The sequence below is a fragment of the Vanacampus margaritifer genome, chromosome 1, assembly GCF_051991255.1.
Source record: "Vanacampus margaritifer isolate UIUO_Vmar chromosome 1, RoL_Vmar_1.0, whole genome shotgun sequence".
Taxonomy (NCBI): domain Eukaryota; kingdom Metazoa; phylum Chordata; class Actinopteri; order Syngnathiformes; family Syngnathidae; genus Vanacampus; species Vanacampus margaritifer.
In genome coordinates, this window is record NC_135432.1 from 10883660 (window position 1) to 10905607 (window position 21948).

At 43.4% G+C, this 21948-nt stretch overlaps 3 protein-coding genes across 9 annotated transcripts; all 3 read left to right on the forward strand.

Moving 5' to 3' along the window:
- Positions 1 to 3300: 3300 nt before the first annotated feature.
- hsd17b10 (hydroxysteroid (17-beta) dehydrogenase 10) lies at positions 3301 to 7710 on the forward strand. Of its 2 annotated transcripts, none has more exons than XM_077573795.1 (6): positions 3301 to 3432; positions 4564 to 4728; positions 5696 to 5860; positions 6004 to 6132; positions 7127 to 7235; positions 7363 to 7710. In XM_077573795.1, exons 1-6 carry the CDS (start codon positions 3409 to 3411, stop codon positions 7551 to 7553), a joined length of 783 nt encoding a protein of 260 aa, XP_077429921.1. In that variant the 5' UTR covers positions 3301 to 3408; the 3' UTR covers positions 7554 to 7710. The 2 variants fall into 2 exon arrangements, with proteins under 2 accessions (XP_077429921.1, XP_077429910.1); XM_077573784.1 differs by lacking the exon at positions 3301 to 3432 and adding an exon at positions 3465 to 3617.
- Positions 7711 to 8594: 884 nt separating this feature from the next.
- On the forward strand, positions 8595 to 13482 carry sarnp (SAP domain containing ribonucleoprotein). Of its 3 annotated transcripts, none has more exons than XM_077571808.1 (11): positions 8595 to 8787; positions 9731 to 9830; positions 10172 to 10218; positions 10298 to 10368; positions 11030 to 11081; positions 11168 to 11241; positions 11418 to 11455; positions 11542 to 11567; positions 11639 to 11707; positions 11986 to 12072; positions 12572 to 13482. In XM_077571808.1, the coding sequence occupies exons 1-11, from the start codon at positions 8755 to 8757 to the stop codon at positions 12611 to 12613; spliced, it is 639 nt and encodes a 212-aa protein (XP_077427934.1). In that variant the 5' UTR covers positions 8595 to 8754; the 3' UTR covers positions 12614 to 13482. The 3 variants fall into 3 exon arrangements, with proteins under 3 accessions (XP_077427934.1, XP_077427916.1, XP_077427926.1); XM_077571790.1 differs by having other exon boundaries at positions 9731 to 9829; positions 10162 to 10218; XM_077571800.1 differs by having other exon boundaries at positions 8620 to 8787; positions 10166 to 10218.
- A 1168-nt stretch (positions 13483 to 14650) lies between these two features.
- ccnt1 (cyclin T1) lies at positions 14651 to 21868 on the forward strand. Of its 4 annotated transcripts, none has more exons than XM_077571729.1 (9): positions 14651 to 14854; positions 16487 to 16568; positions 16669 to 16797; positions 17107 to 17167; positions 17634 to 17696; positions 17782 to 17827; positions 17981 to 18144; positions 18415 to 18485; positions 19271 to 21868. In XM_077571729.1, the coding sequence occupies exons 1-9, from the start codon at positions 14682 to 14684 to the stop codon at positions 20477 to 20479; spliced, it is 1998 nt and encodes a 665-aa protein (XP_077427855.1). In that variant the 5' UTR covers positions 14651 to 14681; the 3' UTR covers positions 20480 to 21868. The 4 variants fall into 4 exon arrangements, with proteins under 4 accessions (XP_077427855.1, XP_077427840.1, XP_077427846.1 ...); XM_077571714.1 differs by having other exon boundaries at positions 17634 to 17695; positions 17772 to 17827; XM_077571720.1 differs by having other exon boundaries at positions 17634 to 17695; positions 17775 to 17827.
- Positions 21869 to 21948: the final 80 nt, after the last annotated feature.

Consider the following 21948-nt stretch of genomic DNA (forward strand, 5'->3'; position numbering starts at 1 on the left):
AATATCGTGTGAATCAGGTTCATACGTTACTTGTGTATGTATATGGTGTTAATGTTCCTTAGTGGTACATTCACCAATTTCACTCTACTGGGTAGATTACAGATTAAGGCAAAAGTACCCCCACCCACCCCCCTGTCAAATATGCAATATTTTTGGTAAATTGCCCCACAAACATTTACAAGTAGTATTTTGAAATTCCATGTAAGCGTCTGTTTTAAACTAGAGGAAGTAAAAGTCGTTACAATAAGTACTCAATTATTAATACGTATGACGTACTTGTACTTTGTTACCTGCCACCACTGCAATGTGTGACAACGTTAGCAGCAAGCGTCGTACATTAGAAGTGTCGTCGTGGTGAGTTTCAAGCCTCGCGAGATTTGCAACCCTGCCTGCAGAAAAAAGAAAGATGGCGAGCAACGATGACAGTCGAAACTGAACTGCGAAGGGAACAAGCTGCACTTCATTTTTTCTGTCGTTTTTGTCACCTTGAGGAGGCTGCTTTAAACAAGCGAAGGCCTTCTTCCAGGTAGAGTCAGCCTCGGCTCGCTTCGGTTCGATGTCGAGCGGATTTTAACAAAGTGACAAGCGCCGACTGCTGTTAGCTGTCAGCTAGCCGCTCGACACTCGCACGTTAGCCGACTCGCGACGCCGTTCTGCGGCGGATCTGCTTCAAAACTCGTCGACGGCCTGGCTGGGGCTTGGATCTTTTCATGTTCCTTTAGACTCAGGCTGTCTTTCACCTCTTTTTGTTCTTGTAAGCGACCTTTCCTCAAATTGGCTAACTTGCTACAAGGCTCAGCTGGTGATCGGGTTAGCATTTCGCCTTCCCTCACCTGACAAGGCAACATCATATTTAGTTTGTTTGGCATCTGCACAGTCACAAAACAGCGGCCGCACTGAGCGATTGAACTTTTTTTTTTTTGCGAGGCTCCAAGAGAAGAAGAGAGAAAGGAGGGCAATTTTAGTTATTTTTTTGTAATTTTAATAGTAAAAGAAAAGGGGTTGGGCAGTGTACATAAGAACAATTTGTGCTCACTACCACACAATCGGAGATCCAAGGCTTTTTTTTGTACCACGTGTGAATGTGTACCAAGTGTGCCTCATTATCACGTTCATGAAGTTGAAAAAGAACACATCAGTGCTGGTATTGATGGAAAATTGATTTGGGCCAGTCTCAGGACAAGACTTTAAAAATATGTTATTGAGACCAAATGTTAGAACTATAGATACAATAGGGTAGATGCCACGGACTTCCGGGTTTCACACATCAGCGCCGTTTCCGTGAAATGCTGGCCGCGTTCCAACACTCGCCCTCTCGCCGATGGGCGTCTCAACTCTCTGAAATGCTTCACAACTGAGACAGACACACTCGCACCTGTCGACGGGAACGGGCAACCGAGGGCACAAAGGCGGATACGCAAGGTGTGGGACGCGGCCCACACATTGCAAACCGGAAACAAAGCTGATGTGGGAAAGTCGGAAGTCCCCCGGAAACAAAGCTGATGTGGGAAAGTCGGAAGTCCCGCCTCCTCCGTGGCATATACCCCATCGGAGCTAGAACACGCCCCTTTTAAGCTGCTAATTAGGCTAGGAAGGGCAAAGTTGTTAACGTGCTGTGTGTGGACGGCAACAAAGCCAAAAACAAAAGATGCCAGCTGTCAAATTGTGCTGCATAGGGTAGTACACAATATCATACAATTACGACAAGGGAATTGGGGAAAAACATTTCCCAGATAATATAAATTGTTGTCTGAAGTACTTAATTTTTGTGCCAGTAGCATGATCCCAATGTTCCACTCTGGACTAATTTTTCCCCCCAACTTTCCAAGATGACTGTTAGCCACCGAGAGCGTCCCTCACAAAGGCTGCAAGTGTGTGACAAGACGGCGGTTACCTGCTTTCCCAGACCACGGCAGTGGGGCTGTGCGTGGGATGAGGTAGTAGTTTGTATAGTTTTAGGATCACACCAGATCTGGGAGATGACTATACAGCCTACTGTCTTCCTCACGGCAACCAAAGCGTTCTGTCAATGCGACAAGCCGCCCGCGTGTGTACATCGCTTCCGTCATCTGTTTGAGTCTCACATTTGTATTCTTTGTGACAAACTTCACCAGCATGTTTTTTTGTACTTTCTCTGTGTTCTAAAAAAAGACGAAAAAAGCACGACTGTTTTTGTCATATCCAACAAATATTTATTTTTCACGGCCTGTGTCTTAACGTTTCCTTGTCATTATTATATGCAAAACATTCTGAGACAAATGCTCTCATTTTTTTACAGGTCAGGGGTCTCGCGCTGCATACACACAAAACGGGGCCTGAAAGATGCGTACACTACTTCCTAAAATATGTCACCCTTCCTAAAATATGTCACCCATCCCAAAAAATACTTGGTGGGATAAAGTGTTCACACGTATACTTGTAATAGCAGCTTTGATCCATCCGTATGCACATTTGGGAGCCAGATGACGTGAGGGGATTTCAAACTGCATTGTGTCATATCTGCCACACATTCACTTTTACTTAATATTGAATATCATTCAAAATAAGTTTATATATTTGTATAGTATATAAATGTATATTCATATTTTATATGTATGTTCATGTTTTATATATATACGTGTATCTACATATTTTAATAAAGGAATGCTTACTGAATTTGTACTTTGAATTTATTTTGCTGTGCTTTCTCTTTATTAATGGTACTCGTGGTTTTAAATTACTTTCCTAGGTAAAGTGTATTATTTGATGGATTGAGATGGATCTGACTGACGCGATGCCATGCTGTGACCATCAGTGATTGCTATACAAACATATAAATATCAACCACATAGCAGAGTCGTGATTAGCCGTTAGTGGAAAACGGGCACATTGTGGAGTAACGTGTTGCTCGGGTTAGCTTGACTGGCAGTGACTTAATTTGTGCCTGTTGGGCCTCCGTTGCTTCACAAAATTCTTAAATTCTGAGAAAAATCTTTTGTCAATTTCAGACCTGATTAATATTTTCTTACTGGACAAATATAATGTTGACGTTATGTTAAATGGAGAAAGAGTAAAGCCTCCTTATCAGAAGTTAAAATGTTTCAAGTAGAAAGAAAATAAACGCGACGACATTGCTCAAGACTGATTTTCATTTTTACATTTCTTTTCGCTGTGTGGAAGTGCCCAGTTTTATTTGGTTTCATTTGTTTCTTCCTTTTTTCCCTTGCCTGACAAAATCTTTGTTTATTTTAAAGTTGGTACATTACAACAAAAAATAATAAAATGGAAATTTCTCAAGAAAACAGGTCAACAATCTTTGACTTCGTGGTCAATTAAAATAAGTGCGTCATCCACGTAACATGAAGCGATGCATCACTCGACGAGAAGATCTTTGGCAGCTGGTGACGTCACATTCGCCCGCAATCCAACATGGCGAACATCCGGTGTGTCAAGGTGAGCAAAGAAAGCAAGCGAAGCAGCAAAGAAAGCTTTTGTGCGCGCGTATCAAAGTTTCCAAATTGCGGAACTATCGCCGTCTCGTTTGTTGTGTTCGTCTGCAAGTTTTGCAACATGTCGACGAGCAACACGCTGGCCTCATGTCGTCACAAGCTCTCTCCATTCAACCTAAAGTCCTCAAGGTGCAACGCTCGCCTCACAAGAACTGGATACATTTCAACAATTCACATTCGAACGTGAAGATTTTAACATTGGGCCTGTTGTAACTTCTTCAATGTGATCACTTAACTTTGACGTCATATGGTCGTTTTGACAATTCTGAACATCCGGGCTTTTCCGATATTTGGGAGAAAAACTGCGTATTTGTTGTATTGCATTTACCTGGGACTAGCATACAAACCGGGTTGATTTGTTATAGTAGTGAAATGACAATTCATCACATTTTGAAATCATAATAATCCCCACAAATCAAATGAGCGGAGCGGTTCCTCTCACCGAATAAGACCGCCATTTTATTCAATTATTGTTTTTTTATTTGTCTCAATATAACCTACTATTCCCAACAAATACAACAGTAATTTACTAGTAGAAAAACTACAATGGACCATGTTTGTACTATATATTTTGTGCTTTGTGTTGTGCTAGTTTAGCTGTAGCATCTCCATCTGGCACATGTGCTTCAGGGCCCTGTGATCATTTAAAAAAAAAAAAAAAAACACACACACACATTTGAGTTTGGCACATTTGGCCGCATCAACTTGTAAAAGTGCTAAGGGAGAGTGACGATTATCCATTCTTCGACAGTCTGCAAAAATGATCGTCCAAAGCAGGAAAATTGATGCCTCTCCTGGTTAGTCACTCTGGGGCTGACAAGGATGATTTTGAAACCAAGCAGCAGGCTGAAATCATGGCATATAGTTGCTTGGCCCACCAGGAATTTTCACGGTGTGCCAGATGGGCCGCTCTGGACCTGCCTGAATTGGCATTCTAACATGATCTTAAACTTTTTTTTTTCTTTTTGTATTTGTTTTGACCTTGTGTGGCAGCAATCGCTTCCGTGTGCAATGACTTTTGTTCTTTGCCGTCGCGTTTTTCAAGTCTTGTCCTCCTGCTGTGCCTGCGCCTCAGGGTATGGTGGGCCTGGTGACGGGCGGCGCGTCGGGCCTGGGCCGGGCCACGGTGGAGCGTCTGGTGCAGAGCGGAGCGTCGGCCGTCATCTTGGACCTGCCGTCGTCCCAAGGAGCAACGTTGGCAGCTGATCTGGGAGACCGATGTGCCTTTGCTGCGGCCGATGCAAGTACACGCATGATGAGCGACAAACTCGTTTGCCAGCCCGCAACAAGCAGGCTTGGAAATTCACAGCAAGTTGAAAACTTCTGCTAATTCATTGGAAGTTTACACAATTTAATATTAGTAATTGCTTGGTTGATTTCTGTTTATTTCTTGACGTCTTTAGCCAAAATAAGACTCAAATATTGCGGCTGCATTCCGTTTTTTTTCTCAATGGTTTTTGCTATATGGAATGAAAGGCACAGGAGTCAGCCAGAATGGGAGGATTGTCACATGAGAAGACTGATATTTAAAAACAAAAATATCAGTCTTCACATGGGACAGTTGTCAGTTAGGACAAGGGGAAGTCAACCGTAAATATTTCTTGACAATAAAATGTTATATGTGACCTCAGTAGTCTAAACATGACATTCTGATTAATATTACATTTGTGGAATATGATTTTGCAGACAAATTCAGCCTTTTTTTTGTCCATCTCAGGGGGCGGCCATTTTGCTACTTACTCTCAACTGAAGATGACATCACAGTTGCTCAGGGCTCAGGCAACAACCAATCACAGTTCACCTGTTTTTTTAAGCTTAGCTGTGATTGGTTGTTGGTTGAGACCTGAGCAACTTGTGTTGTCGTTTTCACTTGACAACACGTGGCAAAATGGCCGCCTTCTAATATTGAAACTGCTGGATTTTGCTGCTTAACTCATATTCCACTAATGCATGTATTAACCAGAATACCGTATTTAGACTAGTGGGGCTGCATAGAACAAGTAATTGTCAAGAATTTTTTGGGTGGTTGACTTCTGACAAAAATATTAGTTTTGTGTCAAAATTACAGTCGCCTTTTATGCTTGCTGAGCCTGATCTACTCTTGTAAATTCTTAATTTATTCTCGTTTGAGGAATGTGTTGTTGTTTTTTTTGCGCCAGTGTGGTTTCCTTTGAAAGGTTGCGTATATCCTTCGTCTTGTCTGGCAGGTGACGTCAGAGGCGGACGTGCGCTCCGCCGTGGACTTGGCGCGAGAAAAGTTTGGCAAATTGGACCTGGCCGTCAACTGCGCCGGCATCGCCGTGGCGGTCAAAACATACAATTTCACGAAAGACCTCCCGCACAAACTCGACGACTTCCAGCGCGTCATCAATGTAAGAACTTCAAACAGCCCATTCAAATCGCATGAGAAGACAAATCAAGCTGTGTATTTGGGTTATTGCTTCCTCTCTGCAATCAGTATCGGCAGGATGTGGTATGTCAGTGATTGAAAGAAGTTTGACCGTGCGTTGTGCAGGTGAACATCGCAGGAACGTTCAACGTGATCCGTCTGGCGGTGGGGGCCATGGCCAAAAATGAACCCGACGCAGACGGCCACAGGGGCTGCATCGTCAACACTGCCAGTGTGGCCGCCTTTGATGGGCAGGTGAGATGCCCGCCCACCCCTGAACATGAGTGGTGGCCGGTTTCCGTGGAATATGGAGGACCAAAAACTGCCCAAATTCAAAATAAATAAATGACTAAAAGTAAAAATAAAAAAAATTATAAAATTTATATATATATATATATATATATAAATTATTTGTATTTAATTTTTGAATTATATTATTTTTTATTTAGTCATTTATTTATTTATTCAGTCATTTATTTAGCTTTAATTTGGGCAGTTTTGGTCCATACTGCCAGGACGAAATGTTATTCAAATGAGGGGGCGGTCCTAAGCGTGTCTTGGTTTGGACGCCGCCGTTGCAAACTGCCTTTCAATGGTCGAGTGAGCGGGTCGGCGAACAAGGAATCTCGCCGGCTTGCATTGGAGAACTCCATCTATGGACAGGCTTCGGACCGCCCCCTCATTTGAATAACATTTTTGTCGTGGCAATATGGACCAAAACTGCCAAAATTAAAAATAAATGATTGATTAAATTAATAAATAAATAAATAAATGGCTAAAAGTGAAAATGAAAACGGGTATAAAAAAATGTAATTTAGAAATTAAATATAAATGTATTTATTTATGTGTATGTATTTTTGTTGTTGTTATTTCCATTTATATTTATTTATTTATTTTCGGACAATATATTTTTTTTATATTAGTTTTTATTTTCACTTATAGTCATTTATTTTTTAATTTTGTCAGTTTTGGTCCTCTGTAGTGGAAAAGTACATGATCAGCAAATGTTAAGCAATGCCTTCCGTAACAGCTGCAGCTGATAGTTTGCAGCCAACTAAAGAGCAGCTTGTTTGCAGTGTAGTGACCGCCCCTTTTTCATAACGCTGCACCCTACACACCAAAAAATTCCACAAAGATGGCGCCCACTTGTCACGTTGCCGTCATGGCTTGGCGGCAGCGACGAAAACATTAGTGTGTCGCGGAACACTGCCTGAGGCTGTTGTACATAAACACGATTGTTTACATGCAGGTTGGCCAAGCGGCGTACTCGGCGTCGAAAGGCGGCATCGTGGGAATGACGCTTCCCATTGCCAGGGATCTGGCCCCCATGGGCATCAGGGTGGTCACCATCGCGCCCGGTAAGTACACATTTTGCTTTTCTCAAAGTGATAGGAAAGTGGTTTGGGGTATCGTTAGGGGTTTGAACAAAGAATGTAGGCAACACGTTGACTTGAGCGTAATGGCTGAATTTGGTGTGTTGGTCAGGCCTGTTCTCGACACCCCTTCTGGAGGGGCTTCCGGAGAAGGTGCGCTCCTTTCTGGCTCGCCAAGTGCCCTTCCCCCCGCGTCTGGGCGACCCCGCCGAGTTCGCCCACCTGGTGGCGGCGCTGGCTGAGAACCCCATGATTAACGGCGAGGTCATTCGGCTGGACGGAGCCATTCGCATGCAGCCGTGAGTGCCCACACGCCATCACGGAGGTCCTCCGTGGTAAAAGCAAGACCTCGCAAATGGGACAGTATTTGTGGGCAAAGTTTTTAGTGCATCGCGGTGTCTTTGAGATGTTTGGTAAAGCACTTTGAAAATAAAGCAAAAATTGCATTTTTGGTTTGTAATCTTGGAAGCTTTTTCATATGGTCTACAGATTTCGAAAATGAGCGGCATTTGACCTGTTTTTCTTCTTGTTGCTACGTAAGAGTCAGCAATGGAAACAAATTGTGTATTTCTTTATGAATGTCAGCTAAGGTCAAATTCATTGTTGGTGTTGCCATATCGGTCGACATGACAATTATGGTGCTGGCCCAACTAACTCAAACTATATTAGCTTGTGGATCTGGTTCTTTAAACAAGCACATTGCAGATTCTTCCTCACAGTCTTTGATAACTGAATTTTTTTTGAAAGAACGTCCTTTTATCTTTCACGCTCGCAATATTATTCCAACAGTAACAAGCAGAAGGCTGCATATTCTCAGTTCAACTATTTGCTTGATGCTGGAATGATCGGACATAAAGCTGTGGGGCTACAAGAATGATTAGTGGTGAATCGGAAAAAGCGCCAATTTATACCATCTAAAAAAAAATTAGGCTAATCACGAAAAATACATACACATAGGGGGAAAAAAAATTCGGGTTCTTAGCTGATTTAGCAATTGGGTTTCCAGTACTTGGTACATTTGTCCACACGATGTCGCTGTTATAGTTACAAGAAGTGGCGCTGAGGATCCGCGCCTGTTGGTTGCAAGAGTCGACTCAGTTGACATGAAAAGAAATGGGGCGAAAAAAAATCAAACGATATATGAAATGATAAGAAATAAAAAACGTCAGGCTGATTCACTCCCTCTTTTTAGTTTGGGAAAAAAACGCTTTAAAATTGGTCAAAGGCAAACTAGCCCTTACTGCTTACAGTTTTTTCACTGACTTTTTTTTTTTATGTGTCCATACTTGATGTCCTTGTTCTTTGTACTGTTCGGTATATGTTTGGTGTATGTCCAGCTTTTTTTTTTCGACGTTTTTGATAACATAAAATAAAAAACTTGAGGGTGTCGGTACTGCACCTTGTACGTCAGGTGCGAACTGCCACTAAACAAAAGAAGAAGAAGCAGACGAAGAAGAAGAAACGGCGGTTTTGATTGGAGGAAGTAACTGAGCAACAAAGAAAGATGGCTGAAGTGATCGAGCTGCAGAAACTCAAGGTTGGTGGTGCCAATTATTATCGACTGTTAGACTGAAACTTTCTAGCTTTGATAATTGTGTGCGGGTGGCTGGGGTTCGAACTCTTCTACGTCCCCGTTGAGTGGCGAAAAAACCAAGGCGCTGGCGCCGACGCAACGTGTAGACCGGCTGCTAATGCTAATGCTAATCGTTAGCTTGTTCTCACGTTGTTGGAGCATTTTGCGCCCAAGTTTAAAAAAAGAAACGTTAAAAGGTTGCATTCTCCGGACTGAAAAACAACTAAAGTCGTAAGAATAAGTGCTAGAGGGCCAAACTAAAAAGGTTTGCGATATTTGGAAACGAGGCAGGGGTGGCAAAAAGGTTTTCTTTGCCAGCCCACATCCAAGTTAAGTTCACAGAATACCAAACAATTCACCCCTTACGTCTTAACACTTCATATTGTGAAGTGATGATATGATATATACACTACAAAATTATTTTGGACTTTGATTTTGAATGTAAGATATTTACACAATTGTTCATTAATATAATGAATTGATTTGATTAAAAAAATAAGTTGACAGATTTTTTTTGCCAAGATGAAAAGAACAAATGTTTTGCACAACAAGCCGGCACACCTGATTTTCTCTAGCATTTTCTAAGTACGGTAAATATATACATTTATTTGACAGCGTAGGAACACATCAATAATCATAAGAACTTTTAAGGTTGTGCTTGTCAGGCAAAAATCCAACTGAAGGTGTAGCAATGAATGTGAATAGGTCAAGCTACAAAATCTGGCGACATTTGGAAACATGTTTGACCTACTTTGCTTTCGGTTCCCATCAATGGGCCCATAAATCCCAAGATGTGTGTTGAGGGCGAATGAGCTCGTAATGTTACAAACTCGTGAGCCTAATCGGCAAACATTTGAAGCATTGTTGAATTTGTTGTTTTTGAAAATGTTTCTCTGTTGGCTTTCAGCTTGCCGAGTTGAGGCAAGAGTGTGACGCGCGAGGTCTGGAAACCAAAGGCAACAAGGGGGAGCTGATTGCACGCCTGCAGGCCTACCTGGACGAGCATGGTGAGCCCCGAGAAGCAGCGCGCTGGAGTTGGGCAAAAAAAAAAAAAAAAATCCCACCTCAAATCAACCTTGGAAGATAAAGGAACTCGTGCAGTTGATTTTCTTTGCTATAGGCGGTCAGACAAGCAGACATCATGTGCTTGTGGAATTTCTTTCTGCGTTGGCCTCAGGTTGAAGTGGCTGTTCAATCACACTCAGTATTTTGACATTGTTATTTTCTGGGGAATCTTGTCAAGTTGCTGCTTTGAAAGATTGTGTGGTTGTCAGTGTTTTCTGTCCATGTGATGAAACGCGTTCATGTGACTGACTGTGTCTTTGTTTTGTTATCACGGAAGCCACAGATGAAGAGGTGGATGTGGACGACGTGCTGGCGGACGACAGCGTGGTGGTAATGTCGTCAAGTTGGCAAACTGACGTTTTGATTGTGCGTCAAGTTGAGGTGACGCCCATTTCCGTTTGTGTTGTAGGATTTCACAAAAAGCGACATCATAGACAACGGCAAAGACGTCAAAGAATTGGAATCTCCTGTGGCCGAGCTGTGAGTTTCTTCCCGATTTCCTTCCTTCTTTTTTTTTTTTCCCCCAACTGGGCCCCATAGCCATAATTGTCAGTTGTTTCGAAACACGCCGACTCCCCAGCAGTCCCACAATGCCAACAACAAGAAATGTTTCCAGCTTGCCCTTGAGCTTCAAGCATGGTCGTCACATTTCGCAAGCATTCTTATGTGACTTGCTTTGCAAGGTCAGACGTCAAAAGTTTGCATTGACTCCATCTTTCTAACGTCCATCTCGCCGTTTAAGTCAGTCCAGGTTGACATTGCAAGTTAGAATCTGTTCTCAAATAAATGACCCCGGCAGAAATCAGCGTTGTGATTTTTTATTGATTTGGTTTTCCTCCCTTTGCCTGAGAAAGTAGCACGACAATGACAAGTTTTGTTGTTTATTTTTCCCTTCTGGATTTGCTTTATTTCTCACGTGTTAAATGCAACTTGTTGATTGTCTAAGCGCAACACAAGCTAGCTTGCTAATAAGCATATGTGGCTTCAGACTGGACCTCCTGCACTTTTGTCAAGGCGGTCCTGTCTGTTCACACGCATGTTGTTTGTGGAAGCAGTGCATGTTCGCAGCAACGCTTTCAAAATATTAACAAAAATAATTGGAACAAACAAATGAATGAAATAAATCTTTGTCCTTTTTCAGGCCCGCTGAGAAGAAGATTGTGAAGATCTCTCCTCCAGCCACTGGCGGTGAAGTATGTGTGACACGTCATCCAGCGCAAATCCTTCCTTTCTCGCGCAGCCTCACATTTACCAGCAAGCGTCATCTTTTATCGAGCAGCGGCTGCAGAAGCGCGCCGAACGTTTCAATCTGCCGGCCACGGCTGAAGACAAGAAGGCCCAGCGTGCCGCCAGGTGAGATCCGCCAATTCCTTGGCCCGCTGATCACAAAGCCAACACACGGCTGTATTTATAAACAGAATTTCACTGTGGGAAATTCCGATTGCGAATTTTTTCATTTTGTACTCTTTTTGTTCCACACCTTTCGTTTAAAATGAACTGCGTGTTTCCGTGCGTGTTTGCCGTTCTAGGTTTGGTATAGCCGTCAGTGCTTCAAGTGCGTCCACAGGTGTGTATGATGACCCCTTGACGCTGCGCCGCCGTCCGTCATGTACAAGCAACGTGTAACATCAATCATTTCCTTCTCCTGCACAGGCGGTGCCGTGGCCAAAAACGCGCCGGTAAGAGCCGCCGCGCGTCACGCCGCACCCACCGCCGACGTGCGGCTGAAAGCTTCTGCCGTGTGTCGCAGGTCAACGTGGATCAGCTGAAGAAGAGAGCGGAGAGATTCGGCATGAACGTATCGTCACTTTCGCAAAAGGTCAGCCCGCCTCGCTCGGAAGAAACAATTTTTCAACAAATAGAAACGCTCTATATGGGGTTTTACAACACAAAAAACTGTGGAGCAAAACTTGTCTTCTCATGGAGCTGGTAGACATGAATATCATTTTAATTGATTTCATTGGGTGAGATATACGAGTCATTTGAATTGGCAGCCATTTTGTGGAGGGGAATTCAACTCATAGGTGAAGTTATGAATTTATTTGGATGTTGAGTCTTAAATGTTGAACGCCGCATTTGCTTTGTTGTCATCGGCAGATGGAAGCAGACGAGAAGCTGATGAAGAGGAAGGAAAGGTTCGGCATCATCACAGGCGGCGGATCCGCCGGCTCAGCGGACGTCGAGGTAGCGTCTCGTCGTGTTTCTGACACTTGCTCGTACCTTGGCCATTTCAGACCCACCTTTGACAATAATACATAAAAAAAAAACTCATGGTTAATTTTTTGGGGGGGGGAAGTTGCACCGCAAGTGCAACACGTTAAAAATAGCAATTACCAAACAATAACCAGGTCGCTAGTGTTTTTCACTTTTGTTTTTTTGCCACTCAGCAAAGCAAAAACATGCAACTCAGTACCAAGCTAGGCTAAGATCTTAGAACAGTTGAGATGCATCATCATCAGCGTTCTTCCTTCACACCAATTACTACTTTCCTATTAACCAGAGCTTGAGTGCCATCTTTTGGCATTTTGGAAAGACCACAAAAGTAATTTATGCCAAATCCATAGTGAGTTTTTCAGCGAATGAATGTATTTGCGTACAGCAAATAATGGAATCTTGACTGCTGTCCACCAACCGGTTGATTGCGTTCATCTTGTGTATTTTTTTTTCTTCTTTTTCTTTGCAGGCAAAGAAAGTGAAGCGTGCTGCTCGATTTGGAATAGCATAAAGTGTGTGTGTTTTTTGTTTTGTTTGACATTTTCAGTCACCAGGATTCTAAGTGAAGGCAAAGGCTGCAGATTGTTACCTGGGTAATCAAACAAGTTAAAAAAATGTGTTAGTAGAAACTGGAGGGAGAACTTTTTTTGTTTTGTTTTTTTGCCTGCTTACACCTAACAAGTTTCTCTGCCTTTTCTACCCTTTTTTTTTTCTTTCACACTTGACAAATGTTGGATATATTTCGTGGCCATGACAGACGACTGCTTTTTGTTGCCAATTTTTCTCATTGTCAAATTTTCTTGCACTCTATTTGAATGAGCACAATTTCAAGCCAGCAAGCACGTTTCCATTGTGAACACGCTTGTCTATTGTCAGGTTTGGACAAAAAGGCATTACTGTAGTTACTTACATTTTTGGGGGGGTCCTTCAGTCGCCTCACAATAGAGGGCCGTCTGAGCAGATTCACTTCAGGCATTTGGGGAGTTGAATACTTTTTTTTTTTTTATGTATTTTTTTAAATAGGACACCCAGGAAATTTGGGTTAATTCTGGCAAAAAACAAACAACTAACCAAAACTCAAACTGCTCACAAATGCTTGTAAATGACATGAGGAAAATGAGAAAATTTGGCCGGGGAAGTTGTAACTGTGTAATATATTCAGACCAAATCACAAGAAGAATCTCATTGTGTTAACTTTTTTTTTTTTTTTAAACAATATAATGCTGATTTTGGGGCAACAAATGTTTTCAGATGATCACTTGTAAGGTTAAAACTTTTATTTGTGTTAAATTGTACTTTTAATGCCTGTAACTGCTTGGTTCATTACTTCAGTTATGTTCATTTTATAAAATAAAAGGTTTTCAATTTTGTGATACCGGCTTTGCTGCATTCTGTGTGTGTGTTTATAGGCAGTATATTCAGGATCGAGTCGACTCAGCGACGCTCTTTCACATCAACACCTAAGTTCAATGAAACACATCACAGACTAGTACAAAAATGTTTCTAGCATGAAAGGGGGTGAAGTTTGCCCGCTACAGATAACAGCTCTGATATGGATGGCTTCCTACCGCTTGCATGTCAAGGACAGCAAACTGTCAACAAAACTGAAACAAAAATAAAAAACTACTAAGGCCACTATGTGTAAATACTGATGGAAGTAGCTCATGAGTAATTGCCCTTTTGCAATGTTCAAAAAAGTGGTGAAAAAAATATCTAACATAATCACAAAAAATGGCACGCACACAGCGAACTGTCTGCTGAGTACACGATATGTGCTTATATATTTTTTTTTTGCCTAGCATTTAGGTCCAGTGTGCGACAGGGTGTTCGAGGGGGGAAAAAATTAACCCCCAATTTTTTGTTGTTGAATAAACCGGAATGTATCACCACGAAGCGTTTTTTGTTTTTTAAATGAAACGCAGGCTTACTCATTAAAAAAAAAAGTGTTGAAATATAGTTTACAAATAACTGGAGAAAAATCCGCGAATTGGTGAATCCGCGGGTGCAAAACTGCAGGTGTGCGGTGTCGACTGTCTGAATAAGGTGAACCCCATCCTTGATTTTACTGACACCTGCTGGCGATCGAGAGGAAAGCGCACCCTCGCTCCTTCCCACCCCGACTTGGTTAGGTATAGGCTATAATGTATCTATGTTAAGTATCGTTGGTATTTGTCATTTCTCTGTCCCTCTCTCCAGCCATTATCAATCAGCAACGACACTACAGAGACAAGTTGCATAATACAAGAAGCACGTTCCATATACGATAAAGACAGAAATATGTCATGTCACACACCCACTAGACAACAACACTAAAGTAGGAATGACGACATTTTTTTGGCACAAACGCGTAACCCCATATTTCAGTGCTGCTCAGTCGATGGACATCCATTCCGACAAGGTCATTTTGGCCGAGTCCCGAAGCGATCGTGTGTGTAAAAAAATTAATAAAGTGCCATTTTCCAGGTCTCCTACGTTTACTGCCGTAGCTGAGCTAAGCGCCGGAAGTGAGGCATACCGATTATCTGAACGCTTCCGGGGTTAGTGCGTAACCCCTATTTTAAAAGTCCCCCTCGTCGGTGATGGCGGCTTCGCTTCGTTCTCCCCCCGCAAGCTGTAACAACAAATGGTACTACAGCCGGCAAGAGATCGAAAACAACCCGTCTCGACGAGCCGGGCTCGACCCGGACAAGGAGCTGTCGTACAGACAACAGGCGGCCAACCTGCTGCAGGACATGGGCCAGCGGCTTAATGTGTATCTTTTGGCCGCCGCGTTAGCCGCCTTAGCTCGTTAGCGACTAGCCGAGTTATCAGCGCCTCTCGCTTGGTTCTGCTCGTGAAGCTTCCTTGCGGCCTTCCTGACTGCTTCTCGTGTGCATTCGTTTGCCTCCCCCGAATCAGCGAGAGTGCTTATCGACACGTTTTCGTTCGTCTCATGCGGGTTATGGTGTACTGACGCACCGGAATTTTTTTATTTGGCAGTAGCCGAGCCGCTAGGCCTCGGGCCTTTCCGTTAGCACGTTCTCATTAGCTGTAGCTCGTGCAGGAATTCCACCTTGTTGGGAACGTTTACACTTTCCCTTCGGCTGAAAAAAAGATTTCGTTTTACATTACTTTAATGTGCACTTTGTTTTCTGTGACACCGAAAGGTTTTCACGAGTGAAGTTGAGGAAGATTCGTCTTTCTTTGCAACGCGGTAACATTGACTGGTCTTTTTATACTGCATTGGCTATGTGCGTACAGTTTACTAGGTTAGTTGATTAGCATGAAATTGATTGGATATATAATTTAAAAACAATTCAAATTATTTAAACGAACTGGCCAAGGTCTTAATGCAGAGTTGGGACGCGTTATTTTTTCTTTCTTTCTTTCTTTTTATTTTTTTTAAATATCCGACTTTCAAACTAGCATAACTTTTTTAATGTTTAGGCGGTAGTTACTTTTGCCGCGACCGGCAACTCTATTGCTAGCGCTATTTTGCCGTGAACGGCTCTGATTGGGCAGTTGCCAAAGCCAGATATTCTTGGCCTGCCGTAAACGGCTATTTTGTCGTGATTACTGTAGGTTGGCCGTGATTTGTTTATTTTAGGATGATATGTAGACTGCTGTATTACGGTTAAACTGCTTTCAGATTTTTCCCGATTCCGTAGGCAATATCAGTCCAGTAGTTTTGAATGGAAAATCGTCATAATTCTACATCAAGTTGTAAAACTGCAGAACCGTTCAATTCTTCAATTAACACGTGAAACAAAATAGTTCGTTTACAACTCCCGACTGGCTGCAAGAAATTGCATACAGTTGTTGTTTTTTTTAAGTTACAGCTGGTATTTGTACCTGTAGCGTGAAGGCATAAAGCAGCACCTTCGGGGCAACCACTGAACCCACTACAACATTTTAGAAAGCCAAAGGCCCATTTTTACAAAAGACATGGTAATGGTCATGAGCCAAACAGTTTGCAGATAAGGTGATATGGTCTGGTTGCATTTGGCACTCAAACATGCAGAGAAAACACACAAAAAGTTGAGAATAAACAAACGCTCCATAAATTAATATACATTCTAAGGAATAAATTTAGCACAGGTGTGAGGGATTTAAAGTTAATAGTGTTGCTAAAATTAGCCTTGGAAGCTACATGAGCCATCATGATGGGTCAATGTAACATCACAACTTCCGCCAGTGAGTCTAAAATATGTGTGCTGATTGATTTGATTTGGCAGAAGCAATGGTTTTTGAGGTTGGAGACTGGCCTTTCTCGCCTCAAAGTAATGTTGAGGGCCATTTGTCGAGTATATATCCATGATATTATTGTTTGATGTGCAAGCCTTGTGCTAGTTGATGTGATGCAATTCAAATGTTTACGCAATTTACCTTAACAAGCACGTTTTAGATCCCAGCTTACAATTAATACAGCCATCGTGTACATGCATCGCTTCTACATGGTGCAATCATTCACCAGATTTCACCGAAATGTGAGTAATGCCGTTTGTCACGTTTTCATGTTGCCCGATTTGGGCCGAGCACTTCCCGAATATTGACATTTTTGGGGGTCGGGGGGGTTTGTCTTTTCAGGTGATTTGTCCTGCGGTTCTTTTCCTGGCCGCCAAGGTTGAAGAGCAGCCCCGAAAGCTGGAGCACGTCATCAAGGTGGCCCACGCCTGCCTCAACCCGCAGGATCCCTCGCCGGACGTACGCAGCGATGTAAGTTTGACTTCCTGGAGCATCTCCCTTCGGCACCCGCGCACTCCCGCCTTTACTTCCGGTTTGCGTTGAATCAACCTTGGCAACGGTTTGCATATTTGATTCTTAAGCAGCGCATCCAAACCTTTGACTTGCGGTCATCCGACATTTCTAAAAGATGGATGGCAGAAAGTCGGCCTGTCAAGATCACCTGCACAAGCCGTTGAGATAATTTGATATTAGCCAAAGCAAAGTGCATGACCGGCTGATCTTGTGTACGGACGGATAGCGGCCTCGCACTGAGTAATGTGCCTGTCCTCTCAACCTCAGGCCTACCTGCAACAAGCCCAAGACCTGGTCATTCTTGAGAGCATAATACTCCAGACCTTGGGTAAGTTGGGAAGGAAAGTCTGGCCGGCTCCCTTGATGTTCCCTCCCTGTCATTCTCAACTAGTAACCTCTTTTGACTTTTGTTCAACAGAAGCGTCGCACGCACTTGGCAACACTGCAAAGTCGCATTCGTGTCTCACCAAGACGCTGAAATTCTTGCAATCTCACATTTGCTTCTTTTTTTTCAATAATGAAAAAAAATAATTGTCTCTTCATTTGAAGCCGACAACGTCTGCTGAATCCCTCCGTGTATTCAGTCCAAGGAAGAAAAGAAAAAAACAGCACTAAGATGAAGTGCCAGTCAATAAACCTTCAGTTTTTCTGTTTAGGTCAGAATGTTAGTGGAAGACCCCATGCAAATGTTGGGCTAACACAGGATTCATTTTTGTACCGTCCGATCAGAGCGCACCTCTCCCACAATTGGCGGCCGACTCATCCTTGTTTTGTTGTGTCCTCTCTTGTTGCAGCGTTTGAAATCACCATCGACCATCCGCACACGCATGTTGTCAAGTGCACTCAGCTCGTTCGAGGTGAGCCTCAAAAGACACTTGAGCCCGTTTTGGGGGGCACGCATTCAGGTTTTAAGTGTGCTTGTCTTTTCTCTTGTTGTTTCAGCAAGTAAGGACCTGGCCCAAACGTCTTACTTCATGGCAACCAACAGGTATATTCCTAGTTCATGTGTCTCATTTTGCTTTATTTTCAAACACAATTCCATTCAGCCCAAATATACTGAATTTGTATTTTTTCCCCTCTTCTCTCCTTGTTTCTCCCATTGCCGTTTTCTTGCGCTCCTGACGTGCACGCTGCCACATAGTCTCCACTTGACCACCTTCTGCCTGCAGTACAGTCCGCCCGTGGTGGCATGCGTGTGCATCCACCTGGCTTGCAAGTGGTCCAACTGGGAGATTCCCGTGTCTACGGATGGCAAACACTGGTGGGAATATGTTGACCCCACAGTCACCCTCAAGCTACTGGATGGTAAAAAAAAAGTCAAAGCTCCTTATAGACAAGCAAAAAGTTTTCAAAAAAAGTCACACACAGCTTTCACCTTATAGTAAACCCCCAATGATTTGGGGCGCGGGGGCAAGATTTCCTCCAAATGCTGAGTCTGGTTGGAATGACCACTTGAACTTGTGGACCTAAACCATTCCCTAAAATGTCCAATCCTGTCATAGTGTGGAAGTGCTGTGTGACTTGCAATTCTCTACAGCTGACGACGTTTTTTTTTCCTATTTCTTCGATATTCAGAGCTCACACACGAGTTCCTGCAGATTCTGGAGAAAACGCCCAGCAGGTTGAAACGGATTCGCAACTGGAAGGTATGTAAGATGCAGTTTCCAGAATGCCAGGAGGCTTACAAAGGAGGAAATCGGGGTCTGATATGGCACTTGCCTTTTAGATTTTTTGATGTCCATTTGCCAAGAAAATATTGTACAGTGTTCCCTTGCTAGATCACGGTTCATCTTTTGCGGCATTGCTGTTTTGCACTTTTTTTTTTATCTGTGACCGTATCTTTATATATTGCAGTTTTACTTCGCTAGTTTGTGGTTTTTCTTGCTATTGAAGTCAGACCAGTACAAAAAGTATTTATTTTTTATTTTTGTTGTGGTGGTTTAACAAAATCTGAGACCATGGACTATTAATAGAGCTTGTCGCCCCCAAAATCCTCATCCCCTCAGTATGGGTGCATTCGGAAATACGCTCTAAGGATCTAAGGCTTATGGATGTCTATGGCTTCTTTGGTGTTATGCTGAATCTTTTTTCTTTTTCTTTTTTTCTCATGTTTGATCTTGCAAGAAATTTTGCCTTGGAGAACTAGATTCTAGAATACTTGTGTGTGTGTGTGTGTGTGTGCTCGTTTGAAATTGTTGCACACCACACACACTTCAATCAAAACTAAGTCTTCTATATTTTTTCTCCTTATGTGATGTCTGTAACAAACAATCTCCTTAGATTTAAAAAAAACATTCTTGTGTTAACCTGGCCTTTAAGAGCCAATCAAATCTCTGGTTTATTCCCATCGACTTTGATGAATTTCCATGAAAAAAATTGGCACCTCAGCCCTACTTAGCAGGCTGTCGCTGTTGCGCGTGTTTCTTCTCAGGCAGGAGGTCAGACGCCAAAGGCCAAGCCAAAGGTCCAGGAGGAGGGAGACCAGAGGGACACCATGATGAGCATGATCTCCATGGCCTCGTCGGAGAGCACCGTGGCGGGCCTGATGAGCCTCTCGGCGCCGCCCTCCGCCTCGGCGGCGGACAAGGACAGGAGCACGCCCGGCAGCGCCGCCACCTGGGGCGCTAAAAGTCAGGGGGTTGCAGAGCAGCAGTCCAACCACGAGGTCCACGCCCCCGCCAAGGTGTCATTAAGCGAGTACCGCGCCAAGAACGCCGACGTCCTGGCTGCGCAAAAGAGGAAGTTGGAGAACATGGAGGCCAGCGTGAAGCGGGACTACGCCAACGCTGCCCAGGTTCTCATTGGTCAGCAGCAAAGGAAGGAGAAGCAGCAGCAATCGGGCTCGTCTTCCTCTGACCTGTCCAACCCATCGCCGATTATTCTGAAAATCCCCCTGGAGAAGGAGAAACACGATCGCAACGCTCTGAAAATGAGGTTCCCGGTCGCCGCCGCCGCCGCCAGGGGGGCGGAGCAGGACATCAAAGTGCGCATTCGCGTGCCCGACAAGCAAAGGGGGAGTTCCGCCGAGGAGGGCAAGAGCAGGGACAAGCACAGGGGGGAGCGCTCCAACCACCACCACCATCACCACCATCATTACCACCACCCTTCCTCCGGCGGCGCCGCCCTCTCCTCTTCGCACAAGCACTCGGCCACTTCCGGCGGCGCAGTAGGAAGTGGCAAAAAAGTCTCCAGTGACTCGTCCCGAACGAGCTCGTCCTCGTCGCGCAAGAGGACGCACCCCCAGGACCCGTCGGCGGGATCCCACCCCGCTTCCAAAGTCAGCAAGTCTTCTCGCAATCCCTACCAGCTGCCGCCCCTGTCTTCCTCCTCCGACATCCTCCCCGCGCTGGGACTGCCCCACCACCCCCCGGGCAGCTACTCGCACCCCAAAGGCGACAAGACGGACACCAACGGGCACGGCGCGGCGGGTGGCGCCCAGTCCAACGAGTACCAAGACACTTTTGAAATGTTGAACTCTCTTCTGAGCGCGCAGGGGGTGCAGCCCTCGCAGCCGTCCATGTTTGACTACCGCTCGCAATACGGGGACTTCAAGTACTCGGGCGGGTCCCGGGGCAGCAACGCCAGACCTCCGCCCCTGCCTTCAGACCCCCCTCCCCCGCTTCCGCCCTTACCCAAATGATTTCCTGCTGTCTGTTTGTCACGCTTCTTTTTTACAAGTCAATATTTTTATGGGCCTCGCTCACCATCATGATGTGTGACAACTTTTAAAATGTTTGTTTTTACTGAAAAGGCTTGAAAAGCTTCGCCGTGTCCCCGGGAAGGTATTTTTGGTTATTTCCCCTGTGATTGTCATACATTTTCCCCATCCTGCATTTTAAAGCAAATGAAAGATTTTAGATTACATCACCTTAGGTTATTTTAGGTTTTACTATTTATTGATCCCCCACCCCCATCTTTGAATGATACTCGTTTTTAATCTTCCCCACCATAATGATCAACAATGAATACTGTACAGACGTGACCAAGTCCATCTCCAAAGCTGCCCTAACCCAAAAAGACGGGTTTTCTGTGCTTCATTTGGTAAATGAAAGATTGTAAAATGTTCTAGAGTACATGAAATATTTTTACATTTTGTAAAAAAAAAAAAAAAGGAAAAAAAAGTGTTATACGTCATTTTAAACTGTTGCAGTCATTGTTTTAAATGGTTGTAAAATGTTAAGCAAATGTATTGAAAGTATACTTTGTGGGTTAAAGATTCTCATTTTCAAACACGTGTTGATATTGGCACAGTGATGCAGATTTTGAATTGTTTATTCAGAGAATTGTTCATGTTTAGATTTATGATGACCATATCAAGTGATTAACCAGCTTTTCTTGGCTGTTTATCATGTAGACATTCCTTTTTGGGAATGTGTTTTTTTTTTTTTCCCCCTCTTCTTTTAAGTGGAAGTCCAGCGTCAACCCGTGAGCTGATTGATGCTGGACTGATGTAGTCCTGTTAAAGTTGATGTCTTGCTCCTTTTGCATTGTGCATTCAACTAACCTGTTCAGCTCCAAGTTATGTTAACCATCAAGCATGATCCCGTTTGTGAGGAGAATGAAGCAGATGACCAATTGTCTGTCTGCTCCATTCGTTTGTGTTTCAACAATTAGATTTCAGCTGGACAACAAATGACCTCTTAACATATATTTTACTCTGTACATTAGCTTCACGATATGACCGGAAAAAAAAACTGCAGATGTTTTAGTCACTTTTATTTTGTAACTAGAGTAAATGCACTGAGAGGTTGCACTGCAATTTACCTGCAAAGCAAGTGCAAAACTAACTTTATGGGGTCAAAAAAAAAAAAAAAGTACAACTGCCATGCAACACAGCAATGCAAATCACTTTATTTACCTGAGCTTTTTTTTTTTCTTGCATCTTGGACTTTTGTAATGTACACAGGACTGGTCTTGAATGACATGTTAGTGGGATTTCTTCCTCCAGGTAACCTGTTGTATGTGAATACTTGTTTTTACATAATGTATTTTTTTTTTCATATTAAAGTCAATAAATACTTTAAGGGAAGATTTTCCAAATGTTTCTTCATTTTAATTATAACTGCAAGTTTTGTTCGACAAATGATTGGCGGCCTTTCGCACAAGTGC

Coding starts and splice junctions, on each gene's coding strand:
- sarnp (XM_077571790.1), top strand. CDS start 8,755: ATGGCTGAAGTGATCGAGCTGCAGAAACTCAAG. Junction 9,830..10,161: donor AGGCCTACCTGGACGAGCAT/GGTGAGCCCCGA, acceptor TTTGTTATCACG/GAAGCCACAGATGAAGAGGT. Junction 12,073..12,571: donor CCGGCTCAGCGGACGTCGAG/GTAGCGTCTCGT, acceptor TTTTCTTTGCAG/GCAAAGAAAGTGAAGCGTGC.
- ccnt1 (XM_077571714.1), top strand. CDS start 14,682: ATGGCGGCTTCGCTTCGTTCTCCCCCCGCAAGCTGTAACAACAAATGG. Junction 16,798..17,106: donor CGCCGGACGTACGCAGCGAT/GTAAGTTTGACT, acceptor TCTCAACCTCAG/GCCTACCTGCAACAAGCCCA. Junction 17,828..17,980: donor TACTTCATGGCAACCAACAG/GTATATTCCTAG, acceptor GCTGCCACATAG/TCTCCACTTGACCACCTTCT.
- hsd17b10 (XM_077573784.1), top strand. CDS start 3,576: ATGTCGTCACAAGCTCTCTCCATTCAACCTAAAGTCCTCAAG. Junction 5,861..6,003: donor ACTTCCAGCGCGTCATCAAT/GTAAGAACTTCA, acceptor TGCGTTGTGCAG/GTGAACATCGCAGGAACGTT. Junction 7,236..7,362: donor GGTGGTCACCATCGCGCCCG/GTAAGTACACAT, acceptor TGTGTTGGTCAG/GCCTGTTCTCGACACCCCTT.